The sequence below is a fragment of the Sorex araneus genome, chromosome 1, assembly GCF_027595985.1.
Source record: "Sorex araneus isolate mSorAra2 chromosome 1, mSorAra2.pri, whole genome shotgun sequence".
In the NCBI taxonomy this organism is placed as follows: Eukaryota; Metazoa; Chordata; class Mammalia; order Eulipotyphla; family Soricidae; genus Sorex; species Sorex araneus.
The window spans coordinates 151,357,461-151,374,279 of NC_073302.1; the positions used below are offsets into that span (position 1 = coordinate 151,357,461).

Consider the following 16,819-nt stretch of genomic DNA (forward strand, 5'->3'; position numbering starts at 1 on the left):
AGAGATTATTGGGAAAGCAAGGCCTCCATTTTTAATACCCATAACTTGATGTCTTTTCAGAATGGTTGCATTTGCTTCAAATGTCTAGTGAAGAGCTTGGTCTTTTCAGCCCGAAATCGGAGATATTGAGGTTAGGAAGGGGATTCTGAGGGATTACTGAATTGGAAACACAGTTCTTTTAACCCTGGAATGCCTGTTCAGGGAATTGATCTTCACCTAAAAGTAGGGCATTTGGACACTTTCAAAACAATTGTACAACACACATAGAATGTACCTGTCAGTCCTTGAAAGTGATTTATTATTATGGTTTCTTTTATCTTACGGCTGTATATGTTAAACTTTCCATAGAGGTTGACTTTGCCAATTCACTTTCTTCCCCTGTAAACAGAAAATGATAAACATGTTTCAACAAATGGCCAAGGATAAAGATAGGATACTAAGCTAATATGAAGTTCATTTTGTATATTAATATTTTTGTACATAAATAATAATTCTTCTCCTTGCCTCTCCCAGATCCTCATAAAACTAAAGAATCATAGTTTGAGCTAGAGATTTTTTGATCCAAGTGGGTCAGATAAGTAGATTTGGGAGAAGGACAAGCATTAAACTCAGCTGGGGAGTCTGCTGTCCTTGCAATACATTCAAGTTGTAATGAAACACATTTTATTTTCTGAATTGAAGTAGAATCAAATTGAAGTCTTTAGTATATAATAAAAAATATTCCTGAGAAAATAGAATCTTACTTCTGTCTCTGAAAGATGGCTTACCGCATTTTATTCAGTCATGTAATAAAATTGAGAGAAATTATATAATAATCTTGGTTTGAAATATTTGGATGTAGAGTTTTTGCTTAGTTGATCATTGCGATCACATTTCAAGATGAGGGCACATTTTCTCCTCATCACTAAATTGTTTACCATCTGAGAATTTGAGAGAGTCTGGGAAGTCACATTAGTGCTATCAAATATCCATGTTATGTCAAATATCTATAAACATTAAAAATTCTGTTACTTTATGTACCATTCCTAGATATATACATGTTTAAATACATTATTACATTTCTGCCAAATAATGAGCGCTTGGCATGGTATGTGAATAATATCTCTATAAAGCTGTTACCAAAGATAGCTATCTAAGAGACAAGTATGCAGTAAAGCGTTAATAGTGATTTTTATTTACCTATTTATTAGTCTTTCAAGCTTTTCCAAATCAATTACTTCTTAGGTTCAAAACCAAGTTGCAAATAATTCATTACGTTCTAAAAAATGATTTCAGGAGAGATGTTGGAAATCATTTCTGAAAACAGATTGCAGAGTTCAGCTATGAAAATGCTGGGAGAACATGACTTGGCTGTGTCTCAGGGCAGACACTTCTTCCTGCATACCCTTCCCTGGCTGTGCTTCCTGCCTTTCGTTGGAACTGGTGGAGCTTATTGGCTTAAATAGACCGATGGGCCCAGGGATAAATGTGGCACGTGTCTGTGTCTCTGTGGATGCTCGACCTTACTCTTTGTCCTGGTCCACGTTTATACTGGAAAGCCTAATGACGGTTCTTATTAGTAGTCCTACTTTCTTGATGGGTGTGGGCTTTGGGCCACACTCAGGAATTCCTCCTGACAATGCTTGGGGACTCGATGGGATGCTGGGGATTGAACCCGGGTTGACCACATGACTGCAAGATGCTTATCTACGGTACTGTCTCTTCACTCCCTAGCAGTCCTACTTTTAAAGAATTCCTCAGATACTGAGACAAGTGTTATGGGAACCTCTAAATTCAGGGCTTGGGAGCAGTTGTTTCTCTAGTTTGATCCCTCTGCAGCTGTGAGTCAGACAGGCTCACCAGGCTAAATGTCAGAGCAATTCACCCAAGGAAAGGCTTAGACCCCGCCACCAGTGCAGCCTGAGATGACAGGGTGCTTTGGGACTTGCTGAGCTGGTGGGGTGGGAGAGAGCAGTGCCAGAAGCCTTTATCTGTCTGATCCAGTGTCCATGCCTCCCCCCCGCCCCAGGTGGGTGAGACTGCCCCCTGCAGGGTTCTGGAAAGATGGTGGGGGAGAGAGCAGTGTGTGTGTGGGGGGACCATGGGGGCAGTAGTAGCCTCAGGCACAATTGAGAGGAGTCGTGCTTTCTGTTCATTGTTCATTCATTGAAATAGGTAGATCTGGATTGAGGTGCAGTGATAATTTTTTCTGAAAATGGGAGTGGGTAATAGAGGTAAAAATGAGGGGGACCTCTGATCTAATCATTCTGGTAGACCAGAAGTTGTAGTGAGCTGACACTAGGTAGTATGGAAGTGTTAGAAATAATAGTTCACAAAAACAAACAACTTTCCCTTCCTATCCTCACCCACAGTCCACCCCAAGTGAACTCACTAGCAGTTTTGAGCTGCTAAATCTTGGAGAGAAGAGCTACTTTATTGCTTTGACTATACCAGGTACCTTAGCACTGGTGAGGCAAGTATTAGGACAAAGTGGATTTGGATTCAGTCTTCAAAAAAGGACTCAAGATTCAAAGGGCACACAGCACCAAGTTCCTTTGGGCATTTGTGGGGCAGGGAGAGCTAGCTAAAGTACAGTTTCTAGCTGTGCTTTGGGTTGCCCTGCCAATCCAACTCAGAGTGTGCTTGATGTGGGTAGTGGAGCATTTGAGGGTTGGAAGGAATCAGTTTTCTGACAGACTTTGATGCTTCTTGCCTACTTCCGGGAGGAGGAGTCCCATTGCACTGCAGGGAGTATGCAGGGAGACTACTGAGCTCTCTGTGTTTTCCATATGAATCTTTTTCTTGCTCAAGTCTAGTTTCTGTGGTCCCCTGTTGCAAATGGCTACGCATAAGACCAGTGCAGAGTTGAGATCTAGCAGGAGGAAGATCAGTTTTTAACACCACAGAGCATTAACCAGGTAGTTACTTCACCTGTTTGGAAGACTTTATTTACTGGTGTTCCATGTCACTTGTTTGCATGAATACTCAGAGATTTTGTTTCATTGTAGTTTGGCAGTAAGAATGTGTGCATAGAGTTTGCTAAGTCTGACTTGCTGGGTATAATCCTTACAGTTGGGTGGGCCTTGAATGTAAGGTTAACAGATCTCTAAAACAGAATGGCCCAGAGTTACTGATATCATTATCTGCTGAAGGTTGCTATAGCAATGAGTGGTTTGATTGCATCGTGCAATTGGTGCCACAGTGGGCGAGTGTAAAAGGATCCTAGTAATTTAGCAGAAACTTTCCTGAAGCAATTCAATTAAACTGGTAGAATGTGTGCCAAATTCTTTAGAAGTTCTTAGATATAGTTCTGTATAGATCTAGAGGAACCAAGTATACATGATCACCCTGTATTTATATATAGTCACATGTTCTTAATGATTCTAGGGTGAAGATATAAAATGTTTGAAAATACTTTTTAACTGACAAAGCCCAAACTTTATATTTTAATGTTGTTTACAGTATTTAAAAATGAAATAGAATTGGGTTAGACCAGAAGGAAAAGAAAGTTGGTCATTTATAAAGCTAACTTTTTTTTGTTGGTCACATCTGGCAATGCTTAGGGATTATTGCTGACTCTGCACTCAAGAATCACTCCTGGCAGTGCACAGGTGGACCATATGGGATACCAGGAATGGAACCCGGTTTGGCTGCATACAAGGCAAATACCCTACCCACTGTGCAATCATTCCGGCCCCTAAAAAGCCTAACTTTTTAGAAGACTGTGAAAGTGAGTAGGAAAATACTATAAGGGCTAAAGACATCCTTTGTTATTACAAAAGGTATTATCAGACTCTACAGACTTCTTCATTAGAAAGCTCCATTGTTCTTCTCTAGCAGTGTTGCAGACACAACATTTATCAGACACGCAGACTCAAATCTTCATGATCAGTTAAGAGTGTACGCTCTGATATGGCTTTAAGGCTATATATTGTCATGGGTAAAAAAAAATGTATGTCATTCTTGAGGTCTTTACAGATCTACCTATAGAAACTTTGCTTCTGGTTGTCTTTTTATTTTTTTGTTTCTGAACTCTTTGGTAATATTCTTCCCCATCCAATATTTTAGGTTTTATGTTTTGGACTTGGGTAGCATTGCAGCACTGTTATCCCGTTGTTCATCGATTTGCTCAATCGGGCACCAGTAACGTCTCCATCGTGAGACTTGTTGTTACTGTTTTTGGCATATGAAATATGCATGGGTAACTTGTCAGGCTCTGCCGTGCAGGCGGGATACTCTTGGTAGTTTGCTGGGCTCTCCGAGAGGGACAGAGGAATTGAACCCGGGTCAGTGGCGTGCAAGGCAAACACCCTACTCGCTGTGCTATCACTCCAGACTTGAGTACTTACATTTAATCTTTTGAAGGGTGAAAGTGACTGATTGTGACCGTTCTTGTTGCTGGCCATGCTGTTTGTTCAGATGTTACTCTGCTGCCACCTGGAGGCCTTGTGTGGATGTGCATATAAGGGCGGAGGGATGTCAGGGGGCTGCTTCTCAGCTACCCACTTGTCCTTACTGATCCCGCCTCTTGTCTTACCCTGTTGAAGTAAGTGGGCACAACCGTACAATCCTGAGGCTGCAACCTGTTTGATTGACATGCGTTTCACTTTCAAGAATAATATGCTATGGTGGAGAGCAAATACCTTTTACTTGATGCAAAGCTAGTTCAAAGTTACACACACTTGAAGAAACACACCAGGACAGAGGGAGGACGTGTGGACTTCTCTGCTCCACCCTCACTGAGAGGGCTCTGTCCTGGAAAGCCACACACACCTCTATTTTATAGCTTTTTCTGAAGTAGGAATACGGTTGAAAACGTTGGTTCTTGTTTACAAGCAGCAAGAAGAATTTGAATACACCCCATTGGAGATGACTAAAGTGCCTGAAGTGATTTACAGGAATTCAAGTAGCAAAGTCTGTTGGGGCTGACCAGTGTCAGAACCTGCTGGGAAGATGAGAGGGTTTTCCCAGAATCCACATCAAGCAGGGTTGCAGGCAGGCTAGCTGAGGGGTCCAGGAGAGGGCTGCATTTTTAATAAAAACTCGGGGTGAAGATGTTTATGCCCTCTGGCCCTGCCAACACTTCCTTTCCCTGGGGCCCATGCTTTGGTCGTTATTTGCACAGCAGTTGCCCTTGTTTACCAGCAAATGAGTATTTTAGGAAGAGAACCAATTAGTTGAGACAACAGGAAAAATATCCCCTAAGTGGACCTTCCTGTTCATCTCAGAACATCATGACCACTGATATTTCCAGGAAAGCCTTTATTCAGCAAGAGGGCACTGGCCACACTGCCAGAGCCCAGCATTGCTCAGCCCGACACTGTCAGAGACGGCAGCCTCAGGGCTCTGTTGGCATTTCTTGGCTCTCAGTGATGCCAGAGCAAAGGCTAAGCCTGGTCTGGGATGAACTGCGCTCCTTTGTGGAGTAGGAAGGCTTTGGAATTTGAAGAACGAGTCCTGTAGAATTTCCTCAGGTGGGTGTGCGTCATGCCCTTAGAATCTGGGCTATTTTCTGAAGAGTCTCCTTGGGGTCAGCCTGACTTCTGAATCCATAAGCATTTATTTATTGAACTTTCCACTCAGCCCTTCAGGATTTCCGGTGAGAGCCCCTGGGCTTGTTTACATCTTGGTTCACACAAATAAAACCAGAGCACAGGCCAAGAAATTCTCCGAGCTGGAGCTGTGTTCTGGGAGCTACTCTGTGAAGAAGCTGGTTTTTCTTTCTTTTTTTTTTTTTTTTTAAAAAAAAGAAGCCCAGCTGGAAATCTAGCTCCATGAAGATAGTTCCTGGGTGTCTCCTTTATATTTCTAGTCTGTTTTTTTCCCCAGCACACCTTTAATTCATCTTTATTTATTATTTTTTTTAAGCAAAATCTGCTCTCACAGATCCTGATGAAAATTATTCTTTTTGCAGAAGTTAAGAATCTGGAATCCAACAGATCACTCTCGGAAAAGGAGCATGTAAAGGTAATGATTTTATGCCCCATTCTTTTTTATTTCTTCTGCTTTGCACTTCTCATTAGGGTTAACAGAATAAAATAAAAATATTCAGTAGGATAAAGTTCATAGAACTTTATCATAAAGTTAATAGAAAAATGGAAATAGATAAAAAGACTTCAAACTGGTTACATTTTGAATAACTTGAAATTCAATTTGGTCTCTCAAAAATATTTTATGTCTAATATTTATGGCCAAACCTAGCTATCTTTCTCAGTTGTAAATGCAAGATCATTGAAAACATTTTACAAAACAGATTTGTACTTGGAGATAATGTTTGCCAACAGTGCATTTGCAAGAATAAACCTGGGAGATGTTTTCTGAGACTAAAATAACCTGTGGCTAGCTTTCAGGCATGTTTCAGCTTGGGACAGAGCTTTTTCTTATTTTCAACTTATCTATTAAATGCAGGACTCACTTTCTGTTTACTCGTGGTGATGCATAGAACACACCTTAAGCCAGGTTTTTTTCCAGTTCACAAAAATTAATGTTAACCTGGCACATAAATTATACTCTAAAATTCCCCTCCGCCCCTGCTTTTCTCTTTTCCAGTGTATGAAAAGTCAGGTGTCTCCACTGAATGAACACGAAGACCAAAATAGTCTGGATCTGGGTATGTTTGAAATATTGCTTTCTCCTGCACATTTAGAAGTATTTCATAGCTAAGTATATAGAAGATAGGAAGAAATATCTTGTTTGGTTTGTTTCTTGAATCTCACCCAGGTGAATTTTCTTTGCAACCTCAGTTATCATACTGTAAGTGCCGGGATGGAGTTTCCATTTACTATTTAAAACCATACTCAGACAAACAAAGCCACCAAAGCTTTTCCTGAGCCATTTTACTCTGAGCTGGACACCAGCCTAGGATGGTCACATGTTACCTGGTTCCAGTGAAGTAGGAAGTAACTTCTGTGAAGTAAATATTGGAGGCCAATGGTGGTGAGTCAGTGGTGCACAAAGATGTAGTCTCCAGGATCCCCAAGCTTACCACTGTTCCCCTTTAAAGCTTACCTGGGTGGGGGGGTTGTCCATCTGAGCTTGTGTGATTATACTCTTTGGCCTCAGGAAAGGACCAGATGCTTCTCTGTCACAGGAACCCTCCTCCCCCTCATGTGCCTGGGTATTCTCATGGGCTCTCCTGAATGCTTTCCCAAATCGCCCTCAGCACTTTCTAATTCTTCAGGGTGAGTCTCAGGTCCCATGAGTTCTTGCCATAGGCTCTACTGGAGCGGTGGGATCTGAGGGTTTCTCAAGGTGGGGCTCTCTGCCTGTGCCTCCTCTGATCCCTGGGCTGACCTGTGAAGACTTGGGGGCTGGCTGGTGGGAAGCAGAGAAGCTCAGGCCTTCCCAGGGGGAGTCTTCAGACTCAGCTCCTCACATCGTCCTTGAGTGAGCCTGCCCGGGAGCTGGAGAGGGAGAGGTGGCAGAGTTGGTGGCAGAGTGCCCAGTCTGGTGAGAAGTCAGAGGAAAGCATGGCAAAGCCTAGAGTGAGTGGCATAGCCAAGGCAAGTGGGCCTATAGCTCGTGTCGCAGCCAAGTGCTATCCTGGGAGGCCAAGTGAGAGGTGGCGTGTTGTGTAGGCATGTGGCAGAGCCTTGTAGTAGTTGGGGAATCCTGAAGCACAAAGCCAGGCGAGGAGGAAGTACCTTTAGTGCCTGTTAGCTGGGTTGCTGGTAGCCTGGCCAGAAGCCACGAGTGACTGGCCGAAGCTCCTTGTAGGAGGCACTCTGGAAATTGGCGCAGGACCCTGGTGTGTCTCAAGCAATGTGCTCCCTTTTTCTAAGGATAGGGCATTAGTTTACTTCTACAGGGGGCACAAGGCAGGAGACATGGAAGCCAGTGCCCCTGTGCGGATGAGTGCTGCAGCCACTGAAGCCCGAGCATGCTCTTGCTCACACACAGGATGTCTCATCTCTGAATTGCATCATGCTCCCAGGAATGTTAGCTTTAAAGGATGTTTACCCAGACACATCGCTGCTGGGGGAGGAATGCTGGCTGTAAAAAGTATTAAATAGTAGGATTATTTTTAATTTTAGGCTTTGCGAACTCCATTTTCAGGCTAGTCTACTTGCTCCGGACAAGGGGGCATGTGTTAGGGAAATGAAAGCAGCCTGACCTAATCGGAGTGAGTGCTTTGTCAGTCACATCACTGCCTTCGAGGGGGAGGGTCATGAAAGCTTTGAGAGAAAACCGACAAGTCTGACTTTAATCCTGTGATTTATGAAAAGGAACGTGAAGGATAATGCCTGGTGCTAACACTCACCTTTTCCTTCATTTAAACTCCTTGGATTGGGAAAAAAAATAAGTTCCTTGACATTATGCATAGAAAATGATCCTAGGTTTCTTTATTTAAGAGAAACGAAAGGGGAGGCAGATGTTAAACTGGAGCCTGGAGCCAGGAACAGCTCTCCTCGCAGGCCACTTGCCACTTCAGAGCTGTTGTGCTACTGTGTATGTGCTCAGAGTTTACGCTGTCTCTAAGGAAATGCTGATAAATGAGGAGGAGAGATAAGAGATCATTGCTGGCTTCGTTATTCAGAGTGACCTCTCGTCTTTGTGTGGTCCGCACACTGTGTGTGGACACTGAGCAGCTGAAGGGTTGATTTGGTCCGGTGGAGTATGCAAGTAAAGTGGGGGTGAAGAGGAAGGCGAAAGAGGGCAAAATGTAGAGGAAGTAAAAGAGGAGGGAAGTGAAACGGGTCACATAGCAATGAAGACGTTTAAAGGAAGAATCCATTTTACTCAAGTCATCAGGACTAAATGAATAATATAATGAAGAAATGGGAGCTTGGTCACGAGCAGCACCAGATGCTATCCAAGGTGAAAAGAAGTGGCCACGAAACAGGCACCGGTGGACTACCTGTGGGAAATGCAGTTAAGAGAGTGAGGCTTGGCTGCAACCCAATGGCAAACCAAGATCTTAAACCGTCACTGAATTAGCAAAGCTGTCCATGTCTTGACTCACTACTTGACCAGGTCTATTTTTTAAGACATTAACTCTGGGGCCAGAGAGCTAGGTCAATAGTCAGAGGTGCAGACTTGGGTTGGGTAAGGCCCCAAGTTTGATTCCCGGCAGCCTGCACTGCAAGGTATGGCCCTAGTGGCCCCTGCACTACTGATTCTAGCAATGCTTTGTCACCAGACCTGACATTGAATCATCTGGCCTGGGTATCAATTCTCACCATGAGTGGCCCCAGCTCCTCAGGCATTGTTTCAGAGCTCCCAACTTAAAAAAATAATTAAATTGATTGTTTAAATATTTTTTCTTTGGAGCACTGCAATTTATAATATGTTCATGATAGGATTTGTGCATACAGTGTCCCAATACCTCACCCTCTACCAGATTATCTTCTACCCTCCACCACTGACACAGTTACCTCTCCTACCCTTCAACATGCCCTTACTAAGCTCAGTCCTGTAGAGCAGTTTATAGGTTCTGTTGCCTTTGGACATATAGTTACTCCCCCTGTAAGTTTCTTTATATGCCACAGATGATAGAAAGTATTATCTGTATCTGTTCCTCTCTTTCGGACTAACTTCAACTCAGCATGATACTCTATAGATCCATTCACATTCAGCAAATTGTATGATTTCATCTTTTCTTATAGCCAAGTAATATTCCATTGTGCATATATGCCATAGTTATTTTATCCAATCATCTGTTCATGGACACTTGGGTTATTCCTAGATTTTGGCTCTGTGAGCAGTGCCTCAATGAACACAGGAGTGTAAATGATTTTCTAGAATGAAATATTTGGGCTCTTGGAGGTAGATTCCAAGAGGTCAAATTGCTAGGTTAAATGGACGTTCAATTCTTATTTTTTTGAGAAGTGTCCATATTGTTTTCCAAAGAGGTTTAACCAATCAATGTTTCCATCAGGAGAGAAAAGGATTCCTTTTCTTCCATATCCACACCCAACTATTCTTTTCTGTTCTTTATTAATGTGTACCAGTTTCACTAGTGTAAGGTGATATTACATTTCCCTGATGATCAGATATACAGAGATTATTTTCATAAACCTGTTGGCCCATCTGTATATCTTCTTTGAGGAAGTGTCTGTGTTCATCTCTTCACCCATTTTTTGATAAGATTGTTTTTGTTGTTAAGTTTTTAAAGTGATTTCTATATCTTGGATATTAGAACTTTGTCTTGTGAGTGGTAGGAAAATATTTTTTTCACTCTATAGAGTGTCTTTTTATTCTAGTCGTCATTTCTTTTGTGGTACAGAAGCTTCTCAATTTCATATAATTCCATTTATATATTTTTCCTTCTGTTTCCTTGGCCAGTGGCATTGAATTATTGAAGATATATCTGGAGTCAATGTCGTGAAGGTTCTACCCATGTTTTTTTCTCAATATAATTTATGAATTAGGGTCTTATATTGAATGTTAAATTCATTTTGAGTAGACTTCTGTACATGGTGTGCGACAACAATCTGGGTTAAATTTTTACATACGGTTGATCAGTCTCTCTAACATAATTTGCTAAGGAAGCTCTAGTTATTCCACATAATATTCTTTGCTCCTTTATTGAATAAGCGCTGTCCATATACTTGAGGATCTGTTTCTGGACTTTCAGTTCTGTTTTATTGGTCTGGGAGTCTGTCTTTATTCCAATACCAGTAATTAATTCTAGAAATAAATGGAATTATTTGTTGGATTTTGAGGCCACACCTGGTGGTACTCAGGGGTTAGACATAGTTCTGTTATCAGAAGTAACCCCTGACCAGATATGGTGGCAGGAATTTAGACTGGGGACTGGGTTGGCTGGGTGCAAGGCAAGCACCTCAACCCCTGTACTATTTATCTAGCTCCAGAAAAATTAGGAATTGTAGGTAGAGTAGAAATGAAAAAAAGCAATCTCTGTAATTCTCACATTCCAAAGCAGCTGCTATTTCATTTTGATATATTTCCTACCAGCATTTTCCCTGTGCATCTGATTTTTTTAAAAAAATAAGTTATGATCACATTGACAAAAAAAAATCCTTGTGTCCTGGTTTGTTCCTTTAACATCACAGGCCTTGATTAAGCTGCATTTCAGGAGGCAGTTTAGAATGGTGCTGTGCTGTTCTCCACAAAGCATGACTGACTTTCGTAAGAAGAAAGAACAAATATCATGGAGTCTCTGCCAGGGAAGGGAACACCTTCCTTGTCACAGTGTTTACTGGATAATATATAGACTAGCCTCATTGTCAGCATAGGCAGAGACTGGGTCACAGTACATAAAATACTTTAGGTCACTTAATACTGTGATTGTTATTCAGATGTAACATGAGAACAAAAAAAAATCTCAGTGTTAGGACTCAGAGGAAGGGCATAAGAAAGAAAGTGTGCAGAAGAAAGCCCAACTTCTTTTTTTTTTTTCTTATTCAATCACTGTGAGCTACAGTTACAAAGCTTTCATGTTTGAGTTTCAGTCATACAATGATCAAACACTCATCCCTCCACCAGTGCACATTCTCCACCACCAATGTCCCCAGTATTACCCCCTTCCACCCTTTCCAACCCCCTAACCCCCACATCCATGGCAGACGATTTCCCCCGTACTCTCTCTCTACTTTTGGGCATTATAGTTTGCAATACATATACTAAGAGGTTATCATGTTTGCTCTTTTATCTACTTTCAGCACACATCTCCCATCCCGAATGATTCCTCAAACCATCATTGTCTTAGTGATCCCTTCTCTATTCTAGTTGCCTTCTCCCCCAGCTCATGAGACAGGCTTCCAGCGATGGGGCAATATTCCTGGCCCTTGTGTCTACTGCCCTTTGGTGTCAGTCTCATATTATGTTATTTTATATTACACAAATGAGTGCAGTCATTCTATGTCTGTCCCTTTCTTTCTGACTCTTTTCACTTATAATTATACTTTCCACGTCCATCCAATTATAAGCAAATTTTATGACTTCTCTCCTTATAGCTGCATAGTATTCCGTTGTGTAGATGTACCAAAGTTTCTTTAATCAGTCGTCTGTTCTTGGGCACTCAGGTTGTTTCCAGATTCTGGCTATTGTGAACAGTGCTGCGATGAACATACAGGTGCAGATGTCATTTCTACTATGCTATTTTGCACCCTAGGGATATATTCCCAGAAGTGATATTGCAGGCTCATATGGAAGCTCAATTTCTAGTTTTTGAAGGAATGCCCACATTGTTTTCCAAAAAGGCTGGACCAGTCGGCATTCCAACCAACAGTGAAAGAGCGTCCCTTTCCCCCCACATCCATGCCAGCACTAGCTGGAAAGCCCAACTTCTTACCTGAGCTCAACATCTAGCCCACTCGGTAGAAGAACAAAGCAGACAAAGACACCGACAGAAGAAGGAGCTGTTCAGTGTGCTCAGGCTAGAGGGCACACGGCTTTTGTGCTCTGAGGTTCCAGAAACCCACAAAGCTCCTCACAGGAAGTGTAGGGAAAGGAAAAGGGAAATGCTTGCATGATCCTGAGGGACAGCCCGCCCAGAAGAGAATTTTAGCTAGCAAGTACAAAATCTCTTTTCAAGATCTCCGTGTGGCTGTACATCTGGAGGGGCCTGGATTTCTGTGGAGTTGGGCGAGGGTCTAGTGTAGAGGGTCTCAAGCTGATTTGACCTACATCTTCCTTTTCAGGGAAAAAAAACATTCAGAGACCCCTGAAAATCTGCCTTATTTAAGCAGACAAAAGAAAGCACTTCCTTCTCATTTACTGTCCCCTACTCTGGGCTGTCCCAGGGGAGGCAGGAATAGGATATCTGGAAATGGTGCTAGTTTGGAAAACCAAACCCACAATAAGTAGGACTCATTAGGCCAGTCTTTTCTCCTTATGTTAATTAGTAAGTTTGAAAATGGAACGAACACTTACAAGTAATTATGAAAGCTTACAAAACAGCAGCGTTCACTTGCTTTCAAGAAAGAAACCATGTAAAGGTTCAAGGCTGGGCCTTAAGCTTTATTATTTATTTTTGTTTTTGTTTGGGAGGTCACAGCCAGCAGCGCTCAGGGCTTATTCCAACCTCTGTGCTCCTGGCAGGGCTTGGGGGATCATCTGGGATGCTGGGGATAGGACCCAACTTGACTCGTTTAAGGCAAATGCCCTATCCACTATCCTGTCGCTCTAGCCCCATATCATCTTAAATTCTAGGACTTGTGTCAGCGGAAGTCAACTCTCTGCTGGCTGACAGCTACCAACTCATGTGTGTCTGCATGGGAACTGTCAGAATGATGCGTACAAACATGAAAGAATGCAGTAGGTGGGGAGGTGCTTAGCAGAGCTCTGAGCCTTCTGAAATTTAATTTTTCAAGCCTAATTTTGGGCAGATCTCTGCATGCTTCAGGCTACAGAAGCTTCTGTGGATCCCCCTTTTATCTTAAGGGCAGTGTGTGTCGGGGGGGGGGCAGCGGGGAAGTTGTCATCTTTTGAGGGGAAACCAAAGTTTGCCAGTAATTTGATTTTGAAATAAAGGGCCTGCAGATGAAAGATAGACCAAAGCGATACATTGGAAAGACCTGGGTATTTATAAAAACTCTGACTCAGATTTATCCATTTTATTCACTTCACTGAAACTTTCTTATTTGGGTTGTTGAGGTTTTTAAACATAATTTTTAGTAGGTGAAAGCAAGTGCCTTACTAGCATTTTGAGAGTATGATAATCCCAATTTGGTTTTCTTGTCATGAGTGCTTGCACTTCCACATTTGTGACTCAATTCTCCTGTGGATGCAAATTAAGCATTTATTTAGACCAGTGTTCTGCAGATCGGAGCCAGTTCTCAAGTGTGAAACAGTTGAAAACCACTGAGTTTGACAATTGGAATATGTATTAATGGACTTCTTTTAACATAGGTTATAAGAATTTGGGGATTTATGTGCTATAGACTTGGAAACAGGAAGAAATTAAAAGCCTGCTGGAGGTGTAGAATTGTCTTCTTCAGTTGTGATTTTAAAAAACAAACAAATAAGCAACCAACAACTTCTGAATCCCAAATCTAAAACATTGTCTGGCATAATGATGGGTGTAATATTCTGCCGAATCCTCTGAGTTTGGCAGAGGAACCCAGGTATGTGGGATCCGGGGCTGAGACCTCCAAGCCTGCTGGGATCAGGACTGGGCCTCTTCCACCCAGATTTCCCATTTTCCAGTAGCTAGGTGGTCACACCCAGGGACTGCCCCTGGCACTGTGTGATCCTTCCAGTGGCCAACATCCAGAGACTTAAAACCAAGCTCCCGGAAGCGGCCATGCGACATTTTATAGCCTACTTCTTCCTCTGGGGGAACCTGGCTAGCTACTGAGAGCTTCCTGCCCACATAGGAGAGCCTCGCAAATTCCCCATGGTATATTCATATGCCAAAACCAGTGACAATGCTGGGTCTCACTCCCCTGATCCTGAAAGAGCCTCCAATGCGTCATCGTTGGGAAGGACAAGGAAAGAGAGGCTTCTAAAATCTCAGGGCTAGGACGAATAGACTGAGACCGCTTGAGAAATTCGATGATCAATGGGATGATGATGATGATGATGATGATGATGAATATTCTGCTAATTGTTTGCTCAAAAATGCTCCCCAAGGGGCCGGAGCGATAGCACAGCGGGTAGGGCGTTTGCCTTGCACGCGGCCGACCCGGGTTCGATCCCCGGCATCCCATATGGTCCCCCAAGCACCGCCAGGAGTAATTCCTGAGTGCAGAGCCAGGAGTAACCCCTGAGCATCGCTGGGGTTACTCAAAAAGCAAAAAAAAAAAACAAAAAAAAAACAAAAAAAACAAACAAACAAAAAAAATGCTCCCCAAAATATAGTGAGTTAATATTAGGTGTTATTAGCCTAAGTAACATTTTGTTTTTGGTGATTGGACCACACCTGATGGTGTTAGAACTTACTCCGGGTTATACTCAGGGATCATTCTTGGTGAAGCTCAGAGGACTATATGTGGTGTTAGGGATAGAACGAGGTCATCCACATGCAAGGCAAGCACTTACCCACTATACTAGCTTTTCTACCCAAAAGTTAAGTACTAAGTTAAATACTACCCAATCTTAGTACTTAGTATTAAGTACTAAGAATCTAAGTTTAGGAAAACTCATTTCCTTTTTTTTTGTTTATTTGTCTTGGTTTTGTGGGCCTCACTTAATGGTGCTTAGGCTCTGTGGTGAGGGATTACTTCTAGTGGTGTGTGGGGATCTGACTGGAGTTAGCTGTATGCAAGGCAGCTGCTTTAACCTCTGTCCTATCTCTCTGGACCCAAACACAGTCTACTTTTATTGCAGGCTGTTTCAAAAGCTGTGCATGGAATGCCATTTCTATTAGGTTCATTCTCTTTCAGAGATTATCTTTGTAGATTTGTGGTAAATGTGAAAACTTTGAAAATTGAATGAAAACATTTCTAAGCCACTGAACTTTTCAAGACTGTTTCTAAGTAATATAGAGGAATTAAATGATTGTAATTTTCTCTCAGTGTCATCATTGTATATTGAGGTACACAAATTAGGATGAAGGGAATGGATTTCCACTTGTATCATAAGGGATAGCTGATGTCTGGCATTCATTCTAACTTACCTGTATTATAATCTAAATTGTCTATTTTTCTGATTTCACAAAGTATTTTAAATTTAGAAAATTAATGGAGGGGAACTAAAAGTCATAGTTTTATTTTTCCCTCTGAACTCTAGATATTTTTCCCCCAAAAATCAACTACAAATAAAACAGTCATAGTGAATGAGTAAATCTCATAGATTCCTTTCCTAAAGTTCTATTTTGATGTTTAAATTAAAAAAAAATAGATTATATTCTGGGTCCAAATTTCCAAAAACCCAACACCTCAAATACAGTGTGGTTTTATTTTTGCATTTTAAAAGTGCAGGGGCTGGAATGATAGTACAGTGGATAGGGTGTTTGCCTTGCATGTGGTCAGCTAGGTTTGATTCTAGGTACCCCATGTGGTCCCTTGAGATCACCAGGAGTGACTGGTCCTGAGCGCAGAGCCAGGACTGAGCATTGAGAATAGCCCAGTATGTGCCCCAAACAAAAGAGAACAAAAACAAAAACAAGGGGAAAAAAAGGAAAAAAAGGACCCACTCTCAAAAATAAAAAAAAGCAATGAGACAGAGAGAGAGGATGAGAGGATAGAGGAAAGAGAAGAAAGAGAATGGAGAGAGGAAAGAGAGAATGTTGGGAGGGAGAGATAGTTCAGGAGATAACATGCCCACTTTGTATGTGACCAGTCCAGGTTTTGTACCCAGCATGCATATATGGTCCTCTGAGGACTGTCAGAGATTGCCCCTGAGTATCACTTGGTATGCCCCCTCCCCTCAGAAAGCAGAGATAAAAGTTTTCACTGTGTAAAGTGCTCAGTTATTACATGCTGCTTGAAATAGAGGATGAATTCCTGGAAGTTGTTAGGGAGATTTCTATTCAACAGAAGCAAAGCATAGGGCAGGAAGGTGGCATAGGTGTCAGTGCACAGGCTTCCCACGCTGGACGCTCTGAGGGTCCCCAGCACAGCCCACAACTGCACGGCCACCGTGGCCCACACAGTTAGCCCCATGCTGGTCTTCCTGCACCTTCAGATGTGCCCCCTATTTAAAAATTAAATTACTCCCAGGGAATAGGGAACCTTCTTTAAATTATGCATTATTACATACAAATAAGATTTAAATGTTTAGGAAATCCCCCAAAGAATTGATTATTAATTTTAAGCAATAGCAAACTAATTTATGAAGCATAACACATGATACAAAATATATCCCTGATATAGTATTGATGGGACTTATTTTCTGCAAAGTTCAAATTTCGCCCAGGGATCAGAGATTTCTTCCCCCTTAGTCTGGAACATCTCTGCACATTTGTGTGTATAGATACTTGACAAAAGACCTA

The 16,819-nt window shown here is 42.0% G+C and overlaps 1 protein-coding gene across 3 annotated transcripts in view; it reads left to right on the forward strand.

Moving 5' to 3' along the window:
- Positions 1 to 16,819, forward strand: part of ARHGEF28 (Rho guanine nucleotide exchange factor 28) — a 362,811-nt gene that overhangs the window by 179,374 nt on the left and 166,618 nt on the right. For all 3 annotated transcript variants that reach the window (XR_008629316.1, XM_055132605.1, XM_055132609.1), the window contains 2 exons: positions 5,894 to 5,946; positions 6,529 to 6,589. Coding sequence is in view for 2 of the 3 variants with exons in the window: in XM_055132605.1 (XP_054988580.1) it covers positions 5,894 to 5,946; positions 6,529 to 6,589 (114 nt within the window). In the remaining variant the exon portion in view is untranslated. The remainder of the gene's footprint in view (positions 1 to 5,893; positions 5,947 to 6,528; positions 6,590 to 16,819) is intronic.